This window comes from Acartia tonsa, chromosome 1 (assembly GCF_053477335.1).
Source record: "Acartia tonsa isolate MP-2025a chromosome 1, ASM5347733v1, whole genome shotgun sequence".
Taxonomy (NCBI): domain Eukaryota; kingdom Metazoa; phylum Arthropoda; class Copepoda; order Calanoida; family Acartiidae; genus Acartia; species Acartia tonsa.
The window spans coordinates 10,105,913-10,122,742 of NC_137260.1; the positions used below are offsets into that span (position 1 = coordinate 10,105,913).

Sequence of the window (16,830 nt, forward strand, 5' to 3'; positions counted from 1 at the left end):
GGAAGTATTCAATAAAATTACAACTACGCATTTCCCAAGTTTTTTTTAAATAGAATTACTTAATATTAAAAACTAATTGAAGGGCTAATCTAGTCTCAGCTTTTTGTTTGTTAGAACGATTTTTAGAGAAATAATAATAAGAATAGAATGATAAGTTAATTTTATTTTTGTCAGTTTGATATTAGCAAAGCTTTTGACTTTTGAATAAACGTAGATATTTGACAGGGGGAAAATGTCGTCAATTTAGGTTGCTAATATGGACAACATTTATTGTTTAGTTTGTTTATCCAGTAGAACGGGAGATGATGGGGTAAAGGGTAGGGTTGGGCCGGATACTTTTTTGGCCGGATACCGGATATCCGGCTAACGCCGGATATCCGGTTATCCGGCCGGATAACCGGCCAAATTACCAGATACTAAAGTAGCAAAAAAAATTTCTTCAGAAATCTTATATAAATTTACATAAAGTTAAACTTGTTCAGAAAAAATGTTCTTCTAGCTTCAATAATAAGAAAATTATAGCCATTTAAAATTTTAAAAAGCAGAGATTTTTGGTGTAAAGTATAAAAAATTAAAGAGCCGGATATCCGGCCGGATAGTTTCAATATCCGTTATCCGGCCGGATATTGAAAATGGCCGGATATCCGGCCGGATATCCGGCCACACCGGATATCCGGCCCAACCCTAGTAAAGGGGTAGGTGGGTTTATTTTAGACATCTACAAGTTTCACCTTATTAGAGTACAAGATAAGATCCAAGTTATAATAAATCCATTGTAATAAAAAATGTATAAAAAATGAGCAAATCTACTTACAAATTTGTCATGATGTCTTGATTTATGCTTCTTGTGTTTCTTGTCCTTCTTGTCAGAATCTCCATTCTGATCAGAACCATTCATTCGAACCTAAATCATAATATTAGTTTACAATTACAATTAGGCATTTCCAACCTTAATTAAAAAAGAATTTGGATCAGGGAAAGAAAACAAAGTAGTGGGTTTCGTCGTATTTTCATAGTAGCATTTTTAGGCTATTTTATGTTAGGCATATGGTAATGATTGAATAAAAAAAATTGGCCCCGCAGGGTTAGAGATCCCCGTAGGGGCTAGACATAGGAGAAAAGCTACTTTGAAAATATGACGAAATCTGCTACGTTTTCCATGATCCAAAATCTTATTAGAAAAAATATGCATTTTAATAATAAAGCATATAAAATGTTTTTTTAAAAACAATATTTTGTTGAAGAAAAAACAAAGTGGTGTTGTCAATTATTAGAAAATCCTCATGTAAAATGTGAGATTTTGTAAATACAAAAAAATTTTGAGCAAAAATGCTTATAATTGAGAAACCTTCATAATCTTAACTAAAAATATTGCAATTAAGATTTTGTACTACTTAATCTTTTTTGCAACGTATGTAATACAGTAATTGTGTGGGGGGAAAAGGCTAATCTTATTAGAAATAATTGGATGGTTTTGTTCAGCTATTTGGTGCAACAACTAGTTTAAAACATTTTATTACAACTTCTCCGGATTTTCCTCTGAGATGAGGGATTTATCTTTTAGGTAATTTGTTTGTTTTGCAAGTTGGGATATGGGCCAGGGATCTAAAAGGATAAGACAATGGCTGACAAATTGGTATACATCACCGATAATGATGCACAAAATTACCCTCTCTGTATAGTACAATTAGTGAATGAAACGTTTGAACACTCAACCTAATAAACCAACCAATCAAAATTCACTAAAGTCAACAAAGTTGTTAAGCCGATGAATTAAAAAAACGTTATTATAAAACTTTTGGGACTAGTGTAATAGTGTCGCCTCTCTCTATGAATGTAAGCACACATGAACCAATTTAAATTTTTGACAAATATTTGATGTTGGTATTGTGTTAGGAATAAATGTACAAGTGTAGTTGTATGAACCAGACAAGTACATGGTTCCAGTGGAGGGGACCTTTTTCGTCTACTAGCAAATTGCTTATTTGTGTTAATATTTCCAACGCTATTGGCTTATATTCAAAGACCCTATTGAAAGTCAGCACATTGTCCCCACCCCGTGAACTGAATGTACAGCTTTTTAAGCTCTACCCCTTCTATTCGTTTACTTTAATGTGTTAGGTTCATTTAGGCTAAAAAACAAAGTAGAACCTTACTTGGTTAGTGTCTTAAAGGTTGTGTAGCAATAATGTCTCAAAAATTGTACACGTTTTGTTTGGTATTTTTTTACAATCAAATTAATTTACAATTTGGGAATGATGTCCTTCACAAATCTGATTGCTCTTATTATGAATCAATTCTTTCATGAAATTTTTTTGGGAACAATTTATAACCTTCATTTACCTTATCCCTCTTTATAATAAAACCATCATTATCTTAAACCTTTTTAAAAAGCCCCATATATTGAATATTCCATTACTTGAAAAAGAGACTAATTGCAATGATAAGATCTGTATTGTAATACATAGGAAAATGAAATAAAAGTTTTAGATTTAGATATTTCATATTGTGTAGAAATTTAATAAGTTTTATCACGCTTATTTAATGAATATGAATTAATAATTTTTTATTACAAATTTAAGCAAAAAATATGAATCATTATGTAGAATGTTTTCACGTATTAATTAGTGCTATGTCTTAATTTAGTTATGAAAGCAAAATCATATATGTGGGGGAAAGCAATAAATTTGGTACAACCATTAAATAAACCAGTGCAAAACTGTGGGTACCATTATAATTTACAGTTAGATGTCCTTTCCCTACATAAAACATTGAATTATGATATAATAAGATAATAAAATCCTTTACCAATAAAAGAAATAACATTACATAATCCTTTAATTGAATCTAAAACACTATTTTAAAATTTATGTTTTTTGAAGTATTTTTAATGTACAAAATCAAAATAAAAAAATAAGATTATTATTGGCTAAGTCCTGTTTAGCCAAGAACTCTGAAAACACCAACTCAAACAAATTATAACATGACAATGATATGAAGATAATAAAATATATGGTATCATGACTTTTGGATGAACAATAAATATTTGAAATACTGTAATGTGTTTGGAAGCTATGTCTTATATTAGCTCCTTCTAAGCAACCACACAACACTCTCGCTCACTTTAGGAACCGGTTCTGTGCTGAAAGGATCCGGAATATCAATATCCTCCAGCTCCTCAAGGTCTTCATCCTCCTCCTTTTCCCCCTCTTCATCCTCATATTCATATTCAGACTCTCCCTCATTCTCAGCTTTCTCTGTCACTGTTTCAGTTCCATTCGCGGATTTATTATTTACTTCTGTTGCGGATTTTTCAACTCCGTTGGTGGATTTTTCTTCTGGCTTATTTTCAGCAGCAGCTGCTGTGGTGGCGGCTGCGGCAGCTTCAGGCTCTTCTGCCTCTTCTTCTGAGTATTCCCATTCATAATCTTCCCCGTCTTCAGAGCAGTACTCCCACTTTAATAATTTTTATATAAATAAATGTATAAGTATAGATATTTAATATAGATAATTATCTAGATCTGGTGTTGGGGACTTTTTTGGTCTGCTAACGAATTGCTTTCTGATCTTTTGTAGCAACTTGGCTGTGTTAATATGTCTGGCTATATTGGCTGATATTCAAAGACCCAATTGAAAGTAAGTACTGGATCCACGGGGCGGGGACACATAGACGTCCAAGGGGGGGGGGGTAATGGGGCGATTACCCCCCCCCCCCAAACGATTTTTTTCATTTACCCCCCCCCCCCCCATTTAAAAATTTACCCCTACCCTGGGGTGCCGTAGACACCCCCAACCATTTAGGAGGGGGTACTTACCCCCCCCAAACAATATTGGGGGGGGGGGGGGGTAAATAAATTTGACAACGCTTGAAACCTGATTGCTAAATTCAATTAATCAGAAATGGTAATTATTTATTGGATACATAATTTTTATGAATTACAGATACAGATACATATAAATAAGGAATAGTTCTTTATATAATAGTATTATAGGCAGATTTCCATAAGTAATAAAATGAAAAATTATTAGATTAATACATGTTTTGTTAGTCCCGAGGGCCGGAGGCCTGGGCTTACAGAACTGGTATCAATTTTATAATTTTAATTTTAATATTCGTGAAAAACTGTCTCTAGTTCGTTGCTATACATGAATTTTCAGTTATTCTCAGAATTCGATCTAATCCACAAGATATAAATCGGTTTCAAAGCCATACTGAAAGAAGATTCTTCTCAAAAAGAAAAATAGTTTGTAGTAAAAAAATAGTGTTTTGATTAATTTATCTTGATTTATTTATCAGTGTAATTCAGTTAGGGAGTTGAATCCATTTTTATAGAAGCAGAAATATAATCTATGATTATGGTTTGGACCCTCTAAAACTGTAATCTACCTTTCCACTTTCCCCTCTCTTGTTGAAGATATCTTCAACGCCGATACGATTTTTGAAATGTAAGATTCTACTTTCCCTTCTCTTGGTGAAGATATCTTCAACGCCGATACGATTTTTGAAATGTAAGATTCCACTTTCCCCTCTCTTGGTGAAGATATCTTCAACGCCGATACGATTTTGAAATTTAAGATTCCACTTTTGCCTCTCTTGGTGAAGATATCTTCAACAAGAGAGACAAAAGTGGAATCTTATATTTCAAAAATCGTATCGGCGTTGAAGATATCTTCACCAAGAGAGGGGAAAGTGGAAGGGTAGATTACAGTTTTAGAGGGTCCAAACCATAATCATAGATTATATTTCTGCTTCTATAAAAATGGATTCAACTCCCTAACTGTAATTTATAATGCAATAAGTTTCTATACTATATTAATATCGAGGCTTATGTAAACAAATTGGTAACTTTATCAGAATATATTATTATGTAAAGAATGGATAAAAGTATAGACATGCTACACCGAAGCTGTTTATAGTGTCTATAAAAAAGGACGTTATACTGGTCTACCATTGGTTAATTAAAATGTATACCAGTCGCCATTGGTAATTTAGTCTGTGTATTTGCCTTCACGGGTCATTTGAATTGCATGGCGTAATTTTGGATAGACACTTATAAAAAGCTTCAAGTAAAGGAAATCCAAGCTTTTTTTATTTGGGGGAGGTAAAAACAAAAATTGGGTGTCCCTAATGCACCCGGGTGGTGATTACCCCTTTCGATATCCCCGCTTCGCAAACTCGGGTATATGCACCATCAACAGTTTTCGAGGGAATATTACACCATCCCATCACCGGAATAAAATCAAAAGTAGCCATAATAAGTAAATACCTTTCAAGTAACTTAAACATTAGAATATCTATGTCTATCCTTGATTATATAAAGATTTAGAGTACTAAAGCGATATAAAGGGATAAGACAATGGCCAATAAATTGATGTACATCTCCAATGATGATTTACAAATTTACCCCTTATGTAGATTATAATAATTGGTTGAAACGTTTAGACACCCAACTTAATGAACCAACCAATAAAAATTCACTAAAGTTTCCATATAAAAATAACTTTATTATAAAACTGTGGGGACTAGTGTGATAAACAGCCCATTGTCCCCTCTCTTCCTGACTAAATTTTGTATAATCATCTGTTAATGAAGCCCCAAATCTGTCTTTTGCTCTGCTGAAAGAGATTATAGTATTTTTTTAATTAGAAGAAGTCATTGTGTCATAAGAAAATGTACTCTTAATTCTCATAAATACGAATTTAATGTAAAAAAAACCCTAACAGTAGAAATATTAATCTTTTTTGAAGTAGTAATTAAAACTTTATTAATGTTTTAAGACATTCAAATTAGCTTAAAGTAGGACTAAATACTGGGGATAAACAGCGATCTAAAGGGATATCTTCTGTAGATTGAAATTAGTGGTTGAAACGTTTGGACACTTAAGGTAATAAATCAACCGATCAAAATTCAATAGAAGTCCCCAAATTTGTTAAGCCAACGAATAAGAAAACGAATATTATAAAACTTTGGGGACTAGCCCATTGTCCCTCCCTCCTCGGTAGTTATAGCATAGCTTCTATATAATTAAAGTTTTAAAAGTACTTACGTCCTCTTCTGCTGCTGGCTTAGACATTGTTACCAACCAGTAAGAAACACTTATTTATCAACCTGAAAAACCAATCTATCATTAAAGTGTCTTTTAAGGAAAGCTTTATTTTAAACAGTACAACCTTCATTTTATCTTTTAAGGGTGGAAACTGCTGTAATTGGCAGTTTATAAGCTGTGTTCAGTGCCTGTATAAAAGAGGGGATAAATTTCAAAACTTTTGCCCCAAAACTCCCGAATGGCGTCATATTAGTCTAATATTCTAATATGACGTCATTCGGGATACTATTGCCAAAAGTTTTAAAATTTATTCCATTTTTATAAGTACTATAATGAGCTTCTAGATATTCAATTATTTAAGCACAGATATCAATTTGAAAATTAGCAATTCCAATAAACAAATATTAAAGTGTTGATACGGAAACACACAATTATAGAACAGCTATTCTTTCTTTACTTTATTATATACTAGCGGCTACGTCCGCCTCTAGTGGCACTTTAAATGTTTTTTTTTTATTTCAAACATGTCTTTGTTGCGTTGACGTCTATGTTGCGTTAAACACTCTTCTTAAAATCGAAAAACGTAAATAAATTCGATCTTTTATTATTTTTCTTGGGAGGGTGGTGGTACCCTCCCCCAAAATAGTTATAAACCTTCCTAGGACCTATGAGAAGCTACCCTGTTTAGGAGTACCCGTTCGGTTCAGCGGTTAACGAGATCCTTCGGTACAAACATACAAACACACAGACAAACATCCTGTTACTTTAGTATATTGCATATTTTACGCTTTAATTAAAAAAGATATTATTTATCAACAATATATGTATTTTCACTATTCAGTACATTTTAATCAAATATATGGTTTAGGTTTCAATGTATAAAAAAGACTGGCTTCTTTCACAGGCAGCTGGTTCTTCATTCTTGTCTGGTTGTCCGCGCGCTCAGTCGTGCATGGTTGTGGTTTATAATTTCGGTGGTGTTACAAAATTGTAACATAAGTTCCCCCCCCTCTTAATGAGGCCAATGAGGCAGGAACTTACAATGCATTCAGTAACCTGGATTATCTTCTTTTTAGTAGAATTGGAAGTTATTGCAAATGTCGTCTTCATCATAGTAAGGTTTTTGTTTTTAGGTTTCGATGACAATATGATGGTTCAACCAGGAAGAAGCTTGCGGATCATATGAATAATATGAAGTAGAATGACAATGAACAAATTTGTGAAGAAGTGGAGTTGCTTTGTATCATTAATTAATTATGTTTAAAGTTCATGTTACATAGTACACAATATCATATATTACAAATTATTATATTTATAGATGGCTATAAAAAATTTTCCTTAAAAAATGTTAATCAATATTACTTTTTTAATCAAAGGGAAATATTTACTATTTGTATTTAATTTGTAATTGTCATGAAGCATAAAAAATATCAAAATTAAATCTCTTTTTAACTTTAGTTTTGTTGCAAAAAATTTGATTCAATTTTTTCATTTTAAGTTTTTCATTAAATTTCATTTATATTTAACATATATAAATATATAGTTCACATATTAATAAATGTTTAAAATTACATAAATTTTGTATCACAAATTGGCGAATTACATTAATTTTGTATCACAATTACTGGCGAAAATGTTTGAACGATGAAAAGAAAATTAATTAATTTTGCTGTACACATGTAACATAATTAAAAAATAAGAAATTAAAGAATAAAGATAAATAAATGTCGCCAAAATTATAGCATATACTAATTGTTGATTATAATTATAATAAGAATTGAATATCATAATTATTGTTTCTTTGTTTTGCTGTTTTTTATTTGTTTTATTATAACCAAATAAAGTATGACAACTTGGTTATTAGATTGATTTGTACAAGTATTTAATTATAAATAATGGTTTATTTGTCGGTTTATAACAAATTTCCTCAATCGAATAAAGAATGGATTATTGATTGATTTACATTTCGATTATATTAGCCAATTAAAGAATGAATTAACGGCTGATATATTTTACATCTACTAGATAAAGTTTGAATTATCTTGTTGTGATTACGCAATTTTTATAAAAAGTAAATTACATTTCGATTCTATTAGCCAATTAAAGAATGAATTAACGGCAGATATACTTTACATAAACTAGATAAAGTTTGAATTATCTTGTTGTGATTACGCAATTTTTATAAAGAGTGAATTATAAAATGCTTAATTTAGGGACGCAGGTTTATAAAGAGTGAATTATAAAATGCTTAGTTTAGGGACATGTCAATAAATACCAGCTTTAATATTTTATTCCTGATTAGGATTGACTTAAGGAGATATAAACACTGGTTCTTGTGTATTAGCTGGTGTATACATTGCACTCCTTCTTGTATATCTTAGGGACATTAACCCTATAACTTTATAATTTGAGCAAACACATTTGTAAAAAATGTAATAATATGGCGCTGATAAATGTTTGAGTAGAATCACCCCCCAGAGTGAGATGGTTTAACAGAAACCAGGTAATGTCTAGGTAAAAACCTCGAGAAAGGGCAAGGTTTGTAGATATTAATCATGCAGGCTTTGTCTAAAATTTTCGTCGTCAAAGGTTGTCTTGGATACCTTAATAGGAAACAAAAATAATCTAAAACTAGAAACTTGAAAAGCAAGATCTTATTATAAAATCTTATCTGGTATCTTTAAGCCATTTTTTTTTAAAAAGAAAATCAAGACCATTAAAGAAGATAGGAACAGGGAAACTTAACTCCACTACTCATTTGATCTTTGAAATGAATTTAAAAATTACGTTTACTTTTATGTAATTGAAATGAAATATGTCTAATATTTATATACATGTGTATATTATGTGTATATACATGTATATATAATACATGTGTATATTATATATATGTATGTATATATGTATGTATATTTTGCGTCTCGAAAAGGGGTTGTTGTATCTCATAATGTACCTTGATATTTGGCGCTCCAATAACGTAGTGCGCACTCGAAAAACCGGTAATTTTATACCTAAAAGTTTGGAATTTTTGGGGGTTTTTATTTCAAAAATATTATTTATGTACATTGATGTGCAATTTCTATTACTTTTTTGCAATTTTTTGGGATGTTTTTAAGCATAAAAACGCTATTTACTTGAAAAATCAGGAAGATAGTATTTTATGAGCGCACACTTTATTGTTTGTGTGAGTATCGTAAAAACATTGACCACTTTTGAGATTTGAATTTTCCGATATTCACGAAACCCAACTAAAAACCGTTACAAATTGTTTACAAATATAAGACCATATCGATCGTTATGGTAATGTGTAGACAAATACTTTCTGAAATATTTATTCCATATCTGCGTATTGTGCAGACATAAAAAAATAAAATAATATATCTCAATGCAGATTGGTTATGTAATATATATATTTACATCTGTCTTTATATAGATATATTTTTTAGATACATATTATAAATTTACGTATTTTTTAAGGGAAAAAGAAACCGGTGATGAGATCAAGTACAACAAGATGAATCTGACCTCGGATACTAGACAAGCGGTCTTCAATGCTTTATTGGGATTCAAAGTGAGTTTTACCTTATATAATTCTTCAATATTAGGTATAATCTGCGATGTTTTATTGAGGATGGTCGATCCTGAAAAATAAGAATTTTTTTTTAGGGATTTTTATATCCAATATATAACTTGTTATGAAAAAGTTTTTAATAGTTAATTTTTTAGGAAACTTATGGACTCGATGGACGTCAGACTTGCAAGGGATTTTTATATCCAATATACAACTTGTTATGAAAAAGTTTTTAATAGTTAATTTTTTAGGAAACCTATGGACTCGATGGACGTCAGACTTGCAAGAATGAAGTTAACGGATGGCTACTTCTGATTGTTTTTGTACTTTCATGTTTCTTGGTAAGATAATTTACAGAACACTTTTACTGGCTTCAAAAGCAAATACTTATAATTATTATTTTACTTCATAATAAATAATTAATAAGCATTTCGTTGTGTAAATATAAAAGATGCGGTATAAGCAAATAAAAACGTTTATTTATGTATCATAAAGAATAGAAATTCGATTTAGTTTAATTGCGTAGATAAGAATCAATTCCGCAAGCAAAAAAAGAACCTTGTGAACGAAAGGGGAGAAAAATTTTTCATTCAACGGCTAGGCAAAACTGTAAGACTCAATTATCTTGCCGCAATCGCGGACGTGATTAGTTACCCTTTTTTTTTATAATGTTGGTAACGTAATTTCCTAACTAAGTTTTATATATTATTTATGGTACATAACAAAGAATAATTTTCAAGCCTTTATTTTCTTACACACACAAAGAAGTTTGGGAACTAGTTGTTTAACAACAAAAGATAATATACTAACAAGTTAGAAAAATAGGGTCTAAATAATTCTATTTTTATTTTAATTTTATTTAGGTTTCGGCGGTTGTTTTAGCAGCTGTAGGTTTCAGCCTGAAGAGATGTAAGGAGTACTATCAAGGACAGGCTAACGAGAGGCGCAAGAAGAAAATCGAACATATGGAGCAGGGGAAAACTTTGTTTTTAACTTGCGGAAATTGTAAAACGTTAGTAGGGCTTAGCCTAACCCGGATGCCAAGCCTAGTAAAGCTAGTTTTTATGTTGCTTTGTCATGCTAAATCGTGCTAGGTAGAATATCTTGTTTTGCACAAGAAGGTGTTCTTACTTTTTCCGCAAATTGTTTAATTTACAATATAAAGGATGGAATTATGTGTAAAATAATTGGTAAAAGAATTTGCATTGGCTTTAGAACAAATATACTTGTATAACGATTTAAAATACAAAAACACTAGTATAATGACGTGATACTAATATTTGGTATATAAGCCTTTTTAGCCAGTTTTGCAAAACATTTATTTTTAAATAATATACGGCGGGCCCGCATAGCTTGCCCTGGCACAGAAACGCCTTTTTAGAAAGTGCGTACCGTACCGGATAGGTTTACCACTAAACCATTAGGCTAGCTATGGATGTACTACAAATTTTTACACATTATGTTTGATAAATATCGTTTTAGCGTATTTTAATAATTACCTTTTTATGTTTTTAGAGTAATTTGCCTTTATAAAGATAGGTAGGGCACAGGGGGACACAGGGTTCCTATAATATTAAAAGATTAACATTAAAGATATAATTTTTTTAAAAGGCATATTTATGTGGAGGGACAATTTTTGTACAAACATAAAGTCACAATATTAATTGGGGAAATGGTTTAATAGATAATTCAAATTACATGCCATAATAGTCACAATTATAATCAGGGAAATGGTTTAATGAGTATGATGTATAACTGTCTATCTATATATTTATAACTTAGGATGAAAAGTTATAAGAAATAGAGACAGACATTAAATTATTATACAAAAGATAGAGTGAAGGGGAAAATAGGTAAGGCTATATTATAGCCATATTTTAGGGGACAATTTATTAAAAAGGATTTAAATTTACATTTTAAACTTTTATAACGTCTTCCTATTTTTAATTTTCTGTACTTGTTTGGTATACCAAATTTAATGTTATTAAAGGGAAATAAACTAGTTACATTAAAGCTTAACACAAATAGATATAACGCAAAATTAACGTCAATTAAACTAAAGTATGTTAGCAATATGAGAAAGAATGTTGTATTAAAAATGAATTTAGTAAAACTATGTAAAGACTGATAGTTATTACTGCTATTAATTTGTTGTGTATTATTTGCAAAATTAGTATTCAAATCATTTTTTTCAAAAAGATGATGTCGATAAATTTTCTTTTCAAGATTGATTACATTAACCTTATTTGATAAAGATATATCAACAGAAAGATTTAAAAAAGGGACTGACTTACTGAACTTACTATCTGTAATGTTGATAGGGTTCTCCAAAGATACATCAACAGAATGATTTAAAACAGGGACTGACTTACTGAACTTACTATCTGTAATGTTGATAGGGTTCTCCAAAGATACATCAACAGAATGATTTAAAACAGGGACTGACTTACTGAACTTACTATCTGTAATGTTTATAGGGTTCTCCAAAGATACATCAACGGAATGATTTAAAAAAGGGACTGACTTACTGAACTTACTATCTGTAATGTTGATAGGGTTCTCCAAAGATATATCAACAGAATGATTTAAAACAGGGACTGACTTACTGAACTTACTATCTGTAATGTTGATAGGGTTCTCCAAAGATACATCAACAGAATGATTTAAAACAGGGACTGACTTACTGAACTTACTATCTGTAATGTTGATAGGGTTTTCCAACATAGTATCATTATTTACAACAGGGACTGTGTAGTATGGCACACTATTTGTACAATTAAAAGAGTTATTTTGTGCATTTTTAGGACGACGCTTTCTTACGTGTCTTTTTTTGACCTTTTTAACTTTTCTAAAAAATTGTTCTTTAGACATGCATCTACAGGGTGATCATATAAGTCTTCAGCATAAATGTCAAATTGCTCCCAGTCAACATCTACCCTTTTTATCATGTTTTTCTGTATTCTAGATTCTTTGGATATAAAACTGTCAATGGAAGCTTCGTGGGTACGCAAAAAATTTTCAAAGCCGAAAAGCGTAAGCTGGCCATTATGCATGGCAGCGGTCGAATTAAGCAGGTGCCGAAGGTCATAGGGAATATATTTATATACCGCACTAATAATTTTTCTCTGCTTTTCCCGCTCAGAAATAATAGTGTCAGATATATTTTCAAGGTATTTTTTGTATTCCCACAAAATGGACATAACGGATTTAGAGGAAGGTTTAAATTTATAAAATTTTTCCTCTACTTCAAACATGTTTGTAATTGACCCATTAAGGACACGATTTACTTTATTTAAATATTCGCTAGTAGGGAGATCTAACGGGTTACCCCCAGCCATTTCCAATTTTTCTTTGATTTCCTTAGATATGGACATGTGAATTAACATATTATATTCACATGGGCTAAAGTCTGAAAGATCAAAACTATCCAACTGATTTAAAAAAGCTTTTAGCCCTACTGTTTCTATGGACATCAATTGACGATGGATAACTCTTTGTTTTTGGAAAAGTTTATCTGCATTGTACGTGTTTTTTCTATTTGCTAAGAAAGGGGGCTCAAGGTTGTTAAAGGTGTTACACTTTAAATGAGGGGCGTTGTAAGTATTCTCTGAGTTTTGTGCTTTAAAGATTTGTTTTATTTGTTGGCTAGTTTGATCTAATAGCAATTCTTTGTTTATTCTATCCAACCCTTTAGCCTTATTTATATGGTCCTCTATTGAAGACAGAAGTTCCCTAGCATGAATTGTGGATAATCCCGTAGGAGATAAATCTCGCTGGTTTGACCTGTAGACGGGAATATCAGTTGTAGCGTAGCGATAATTCTGAGGGCCAAAACTAAGTATAGGGTTTAGGCTAGGAGGGGGTTGGCTGAAATCATTCCTTATTGCATTATTAGAATTAACCTGTAGGTTGGATATGTCACTTGCCATTTTATTAAGACTGTTTACAATATCTCCTATATTATTTTTTAAAGCATTAATTTGATCTTCATTTTTAGAAGTAGAGTTATGGGAATTAACCGGAGGATTAACCTGAGGAGCAGGTGCAGAAGGGGCTAGTAAAGGGGCTCTAGGTGCATTTTTTATGAATTTCCGTCCAAACGTTCTCCATCTACCCCTCATACCTATAGACGCCTCGTCATCACTGACGTCATAATCCCTATATCTGTCCATTTTGGTATAATTTTTGTTAAAAGCAGAATGAAGCTTTGGAAATTATTATGAACAGAGAGTTGAATTTACTATGAATATATTTGTATAACGATAGCAAGATAGCAAAAAATTTTTATTCAATAGGGAGCTTGTGATAATATTAGAAGATATATTGTTTAATAATAGTGGAACGATTTCAACAAAAGCAGTATGAAGCTATGTATAATATGTATTTGTATAAAATAATGTTAAGTTAACTCTAAGGTTAATATAAGGGACGAAATTGTGATTTTGGATAATAAATATTTCAACAAAATTCTACATATAATTATAGCAGTATGAAGCTATGTATAATATGTAAATGTATAAAATAAGGTTAAGTTAACTCTAAGGGTAATATAAGGTAAATTAAAGGGACAAATTGTGACTATAGATAATATATTGAGTCTTTTATATGTGGAGGAACTGAGAAGGGACAGCACCCCCGCGGAAAAAAAGATACTAAAATTGTAATGAAGAAAAAAAATCAAAAATGAAATCTTACCGGTTCAAAAAGATTCGGTGGCTTTGCCTCCATATTGCATATTTTACGCTTTAATTAAAAAAGATATTATTTATCAACAATATATGTATTTTCACTATTCAGTACATTTTAATCAAATATATGGTTTAGGTTTCAATGTATAAAAAAGACTGGCTTCTTTCACAGGCAGCTGGTTCTTCATTCTTGTCTGGTTGTCCGCGCGCTCAGTCGTGCATGGTTGTGGTTTATAATTTCGGTGGTGTTACAAAATTGTAACAAGTATAAGGATTACATTAGTGGCTTAACCCCAAGAGGTGATGGAAGTCCCCCCCCCCCCTCCTTTTATTTAAAATCATGGGAGCGGGTAAGACAAAAGCTGAAAACCACTGGAGGACCAGAAGGTATATATTCCCTAAAGATTAGAGGGCCTAAACAGTTCTGCGGTTAACGAGATCTTAAATTTCAAACAGACAGGGTGACAGGAAATAGGAAATAGGGAAGGGAGCAGCATATAACAAGCTAGGGTGTGCCAAATTGTGAGAAAAAAATAGATTTTTAAAGTCCTTTTTTAAACCAAACCAAACATAACATTTAAATTTATTTGTCTGTTTAATATACCATGAATGATAACTAAATATCCCCCCCCTTTCCGTTCCTACTCCTGAAGAAAAATCAGCACGCTTCGCGCAAACATCTCCTACATAGAGTTGCTACTTTAATATTAACTGTATCGTATAGTATAATCCCAAATACATTTGTATTTTAATATTTAATATTTGGCAAATTAAATTATTAGGATCTACTGCAGTTCACGGTAAAATATTGCTGGTAACGAATATTGCCAAAAATATAGGAATTTTAAAGGCTGCTAGCTGCCAAACGGCTGAATGTACAGATCATACCCGCACACCATTTTAAGCGGTATAAAAAGGCCTACAAATAATCTGGAATAGCCAAGATCCAATGATGCACAGGGGAAAGCTTCACTAAAGAAAAACGCGCAAAATAGGCCTTTTTCGCGCATTTCTCTGCACTGCGAGATAATTATGCATTATTGATTTATGGTTATTCCAGATTATTTGTAGGCCTTCTTATGCCGCCTAAAACAGTGTGCGGGCATGATCTGTACGTTCAGCCGTTTGGCAGCTAGCAGCCTTTTAAATTCATAAATTTTTGGCAATATTCGTTACCAGCAATATTTTACCGTGAACTGCAGTAGATCCGATTATTAACTTCTTGCTTAAATTGTATAATCGAATTTAAATGTTTAAGCTTGTATTTGCAAAGCTTATCTCTACTTTAGGGTGTGTTCGTTAATATGTCACATTATGAGGTGTCAATTGCCATTTTGACAAGAAAAATTGCATTATAATAGCCTACCGTTGGTCTATTAAAATGAATACTGGTCTGCAATTGCTAATTAAGAATGTGTACTGGCCTATTATTGGTAAATTGTATTGTATGACGTCATTTTTTAAGAGCACGATGACCAACATTAACTTCAATGAAACTATAATTACATTTCTTGTTTTCTATCGTAAAAAACGATCGTAAACATTGCTGCGTAGGTGAACAAATAAGTATTTATAATAAAATAAAAAAATTACCTCGCTAAAAGTATTCTTTAACACAGCCTCAACAAATGTTTTACAAGATTTTATATTTGATCAACTTTACAATTAAATCTGAAATTAGTATTTGATAAAATTAGTAGTATTAATCAAGAATATATGGATAAGGCAATAGATCAAAAAATCTTTGACTTTTGGAAACAAGAACTAATTATAAAGGAAGCAGCTTATAGTGCCTATTAAAAAATGATGTCATACGATACAAATGGCATATTATCGGTTATTTGTATTGTATGACGTCATTTCATAAGCTGCTTCATTTTGGTACTAGCGTATAGAATGCCGCTAAAATTAATTTAAAAAGCAGAAAGGGCTTACTGCATGAACATAATCTACACAATCCCTAGCAGATTATAATGTTTAATAAGGAAGCTTTTTAAAAATGATGTCATTCTGACCTACCATTTGTCAATTAAAATGTATTCTGGCCTGCCATTGGTAATTTAGTCTGTTTATTGGCCTATCATTGGTCGTTTGTATTGCATGACGTAATTTTTTATAGGCACTATAAACAGCTTCTTTTATATGAGCAAGTATGGGATGAGGACTATGACAAAATTTTACTATGATACTTTATTTATGAACTAGCGGCTACGCTCCAAGAGGCCTCTAGTGGCACTTTAAATGTTTTCTTTTTATATTTAAAATATGTCTGTGTTGAACTCTCTTTGTAAAATCGAGAAACGTAAAAAAATTTCTTGGGAGGGTGGTGGTACCCTCCCCAAAAATAGTTATAAACCTTCCTGGGACCTATGAAAAGCTACCCTGTTAAGGAGAACCCGATCAGTTCAGCGGTTTGCGAGATCCTTCGGTACAAACAAAGAGACAAACACACATCCTGTTACTTTATAATAAGGATAAATATTTTCAATTTAACATTGTAATATGTTTCTTTCTAACCGAAGGC

The 16,830-nt window shown here is 31.6% G+C and overlaps 2 protein-coding genes across 6 annotated transcripts in view; one reads left to right on the plus strand and one right to left on the minus strand.

Annotated features, from left to right (window-relative positions):
- LOC145312795 (uncharacterized) overlaps positions 1 to 16,003 on the minus strand; it is a 72,931-nt gene extending 56,928 nt beyond the window's left edge. For 4 of the 5 annotated variants that reach the window (XM_080152055.1, XM_080152041.1, XM_080152047.1 and 1 more), the window contains exons 1-4: positions 15,900 to 16,003; positions 6,048 to 6,109; positions 3,124 to 3,456; positions 815 to 904 (exon numbers count right to left, since the gene is read on the minus strand). In XM_080152055.1, the coding sequence (XP_080008181.1) occupies positions 815 to 904; positions 3,124 to 3,456; positions 6,048 to 6,074 (450 nt within the window). In that variant the 5' untranslated portion in view covers positions 6,075 to 6,109; positions 15,900 to 16,003. The remainder of the gene's footprint in view (positions 1 to 814; positions 905 to 3,123; positions 3,457 to 6,047; positions 6,110 to 15,899) is intronic. The other variant, XM_080152062.1, reaches the window with a different exon arrangement.
- Positions 9,477 to 13,621, plus strand: LOC145324499 (uncharacterized). The gene is made up of 5 exons (XM_080167118.1): positions 9,477 to 9,618; positions 9,870 to 9,959; positions 10,482 to 10,630; positions 12,584 to 12,701; positions 13,616 to 13,621. Exons 1-5 carry the CDS (start codon positions 9,562 to 9,564, stop codon positions 13,619 to 13,621), a joined length of 420 nt encoding a protein of 139 aa, XP_080023244.1. The 5' UTR covers positions 9,477 to 9,561.
- Positions 16,004 to 16,830: the final 827 nt, after the last annotated feature.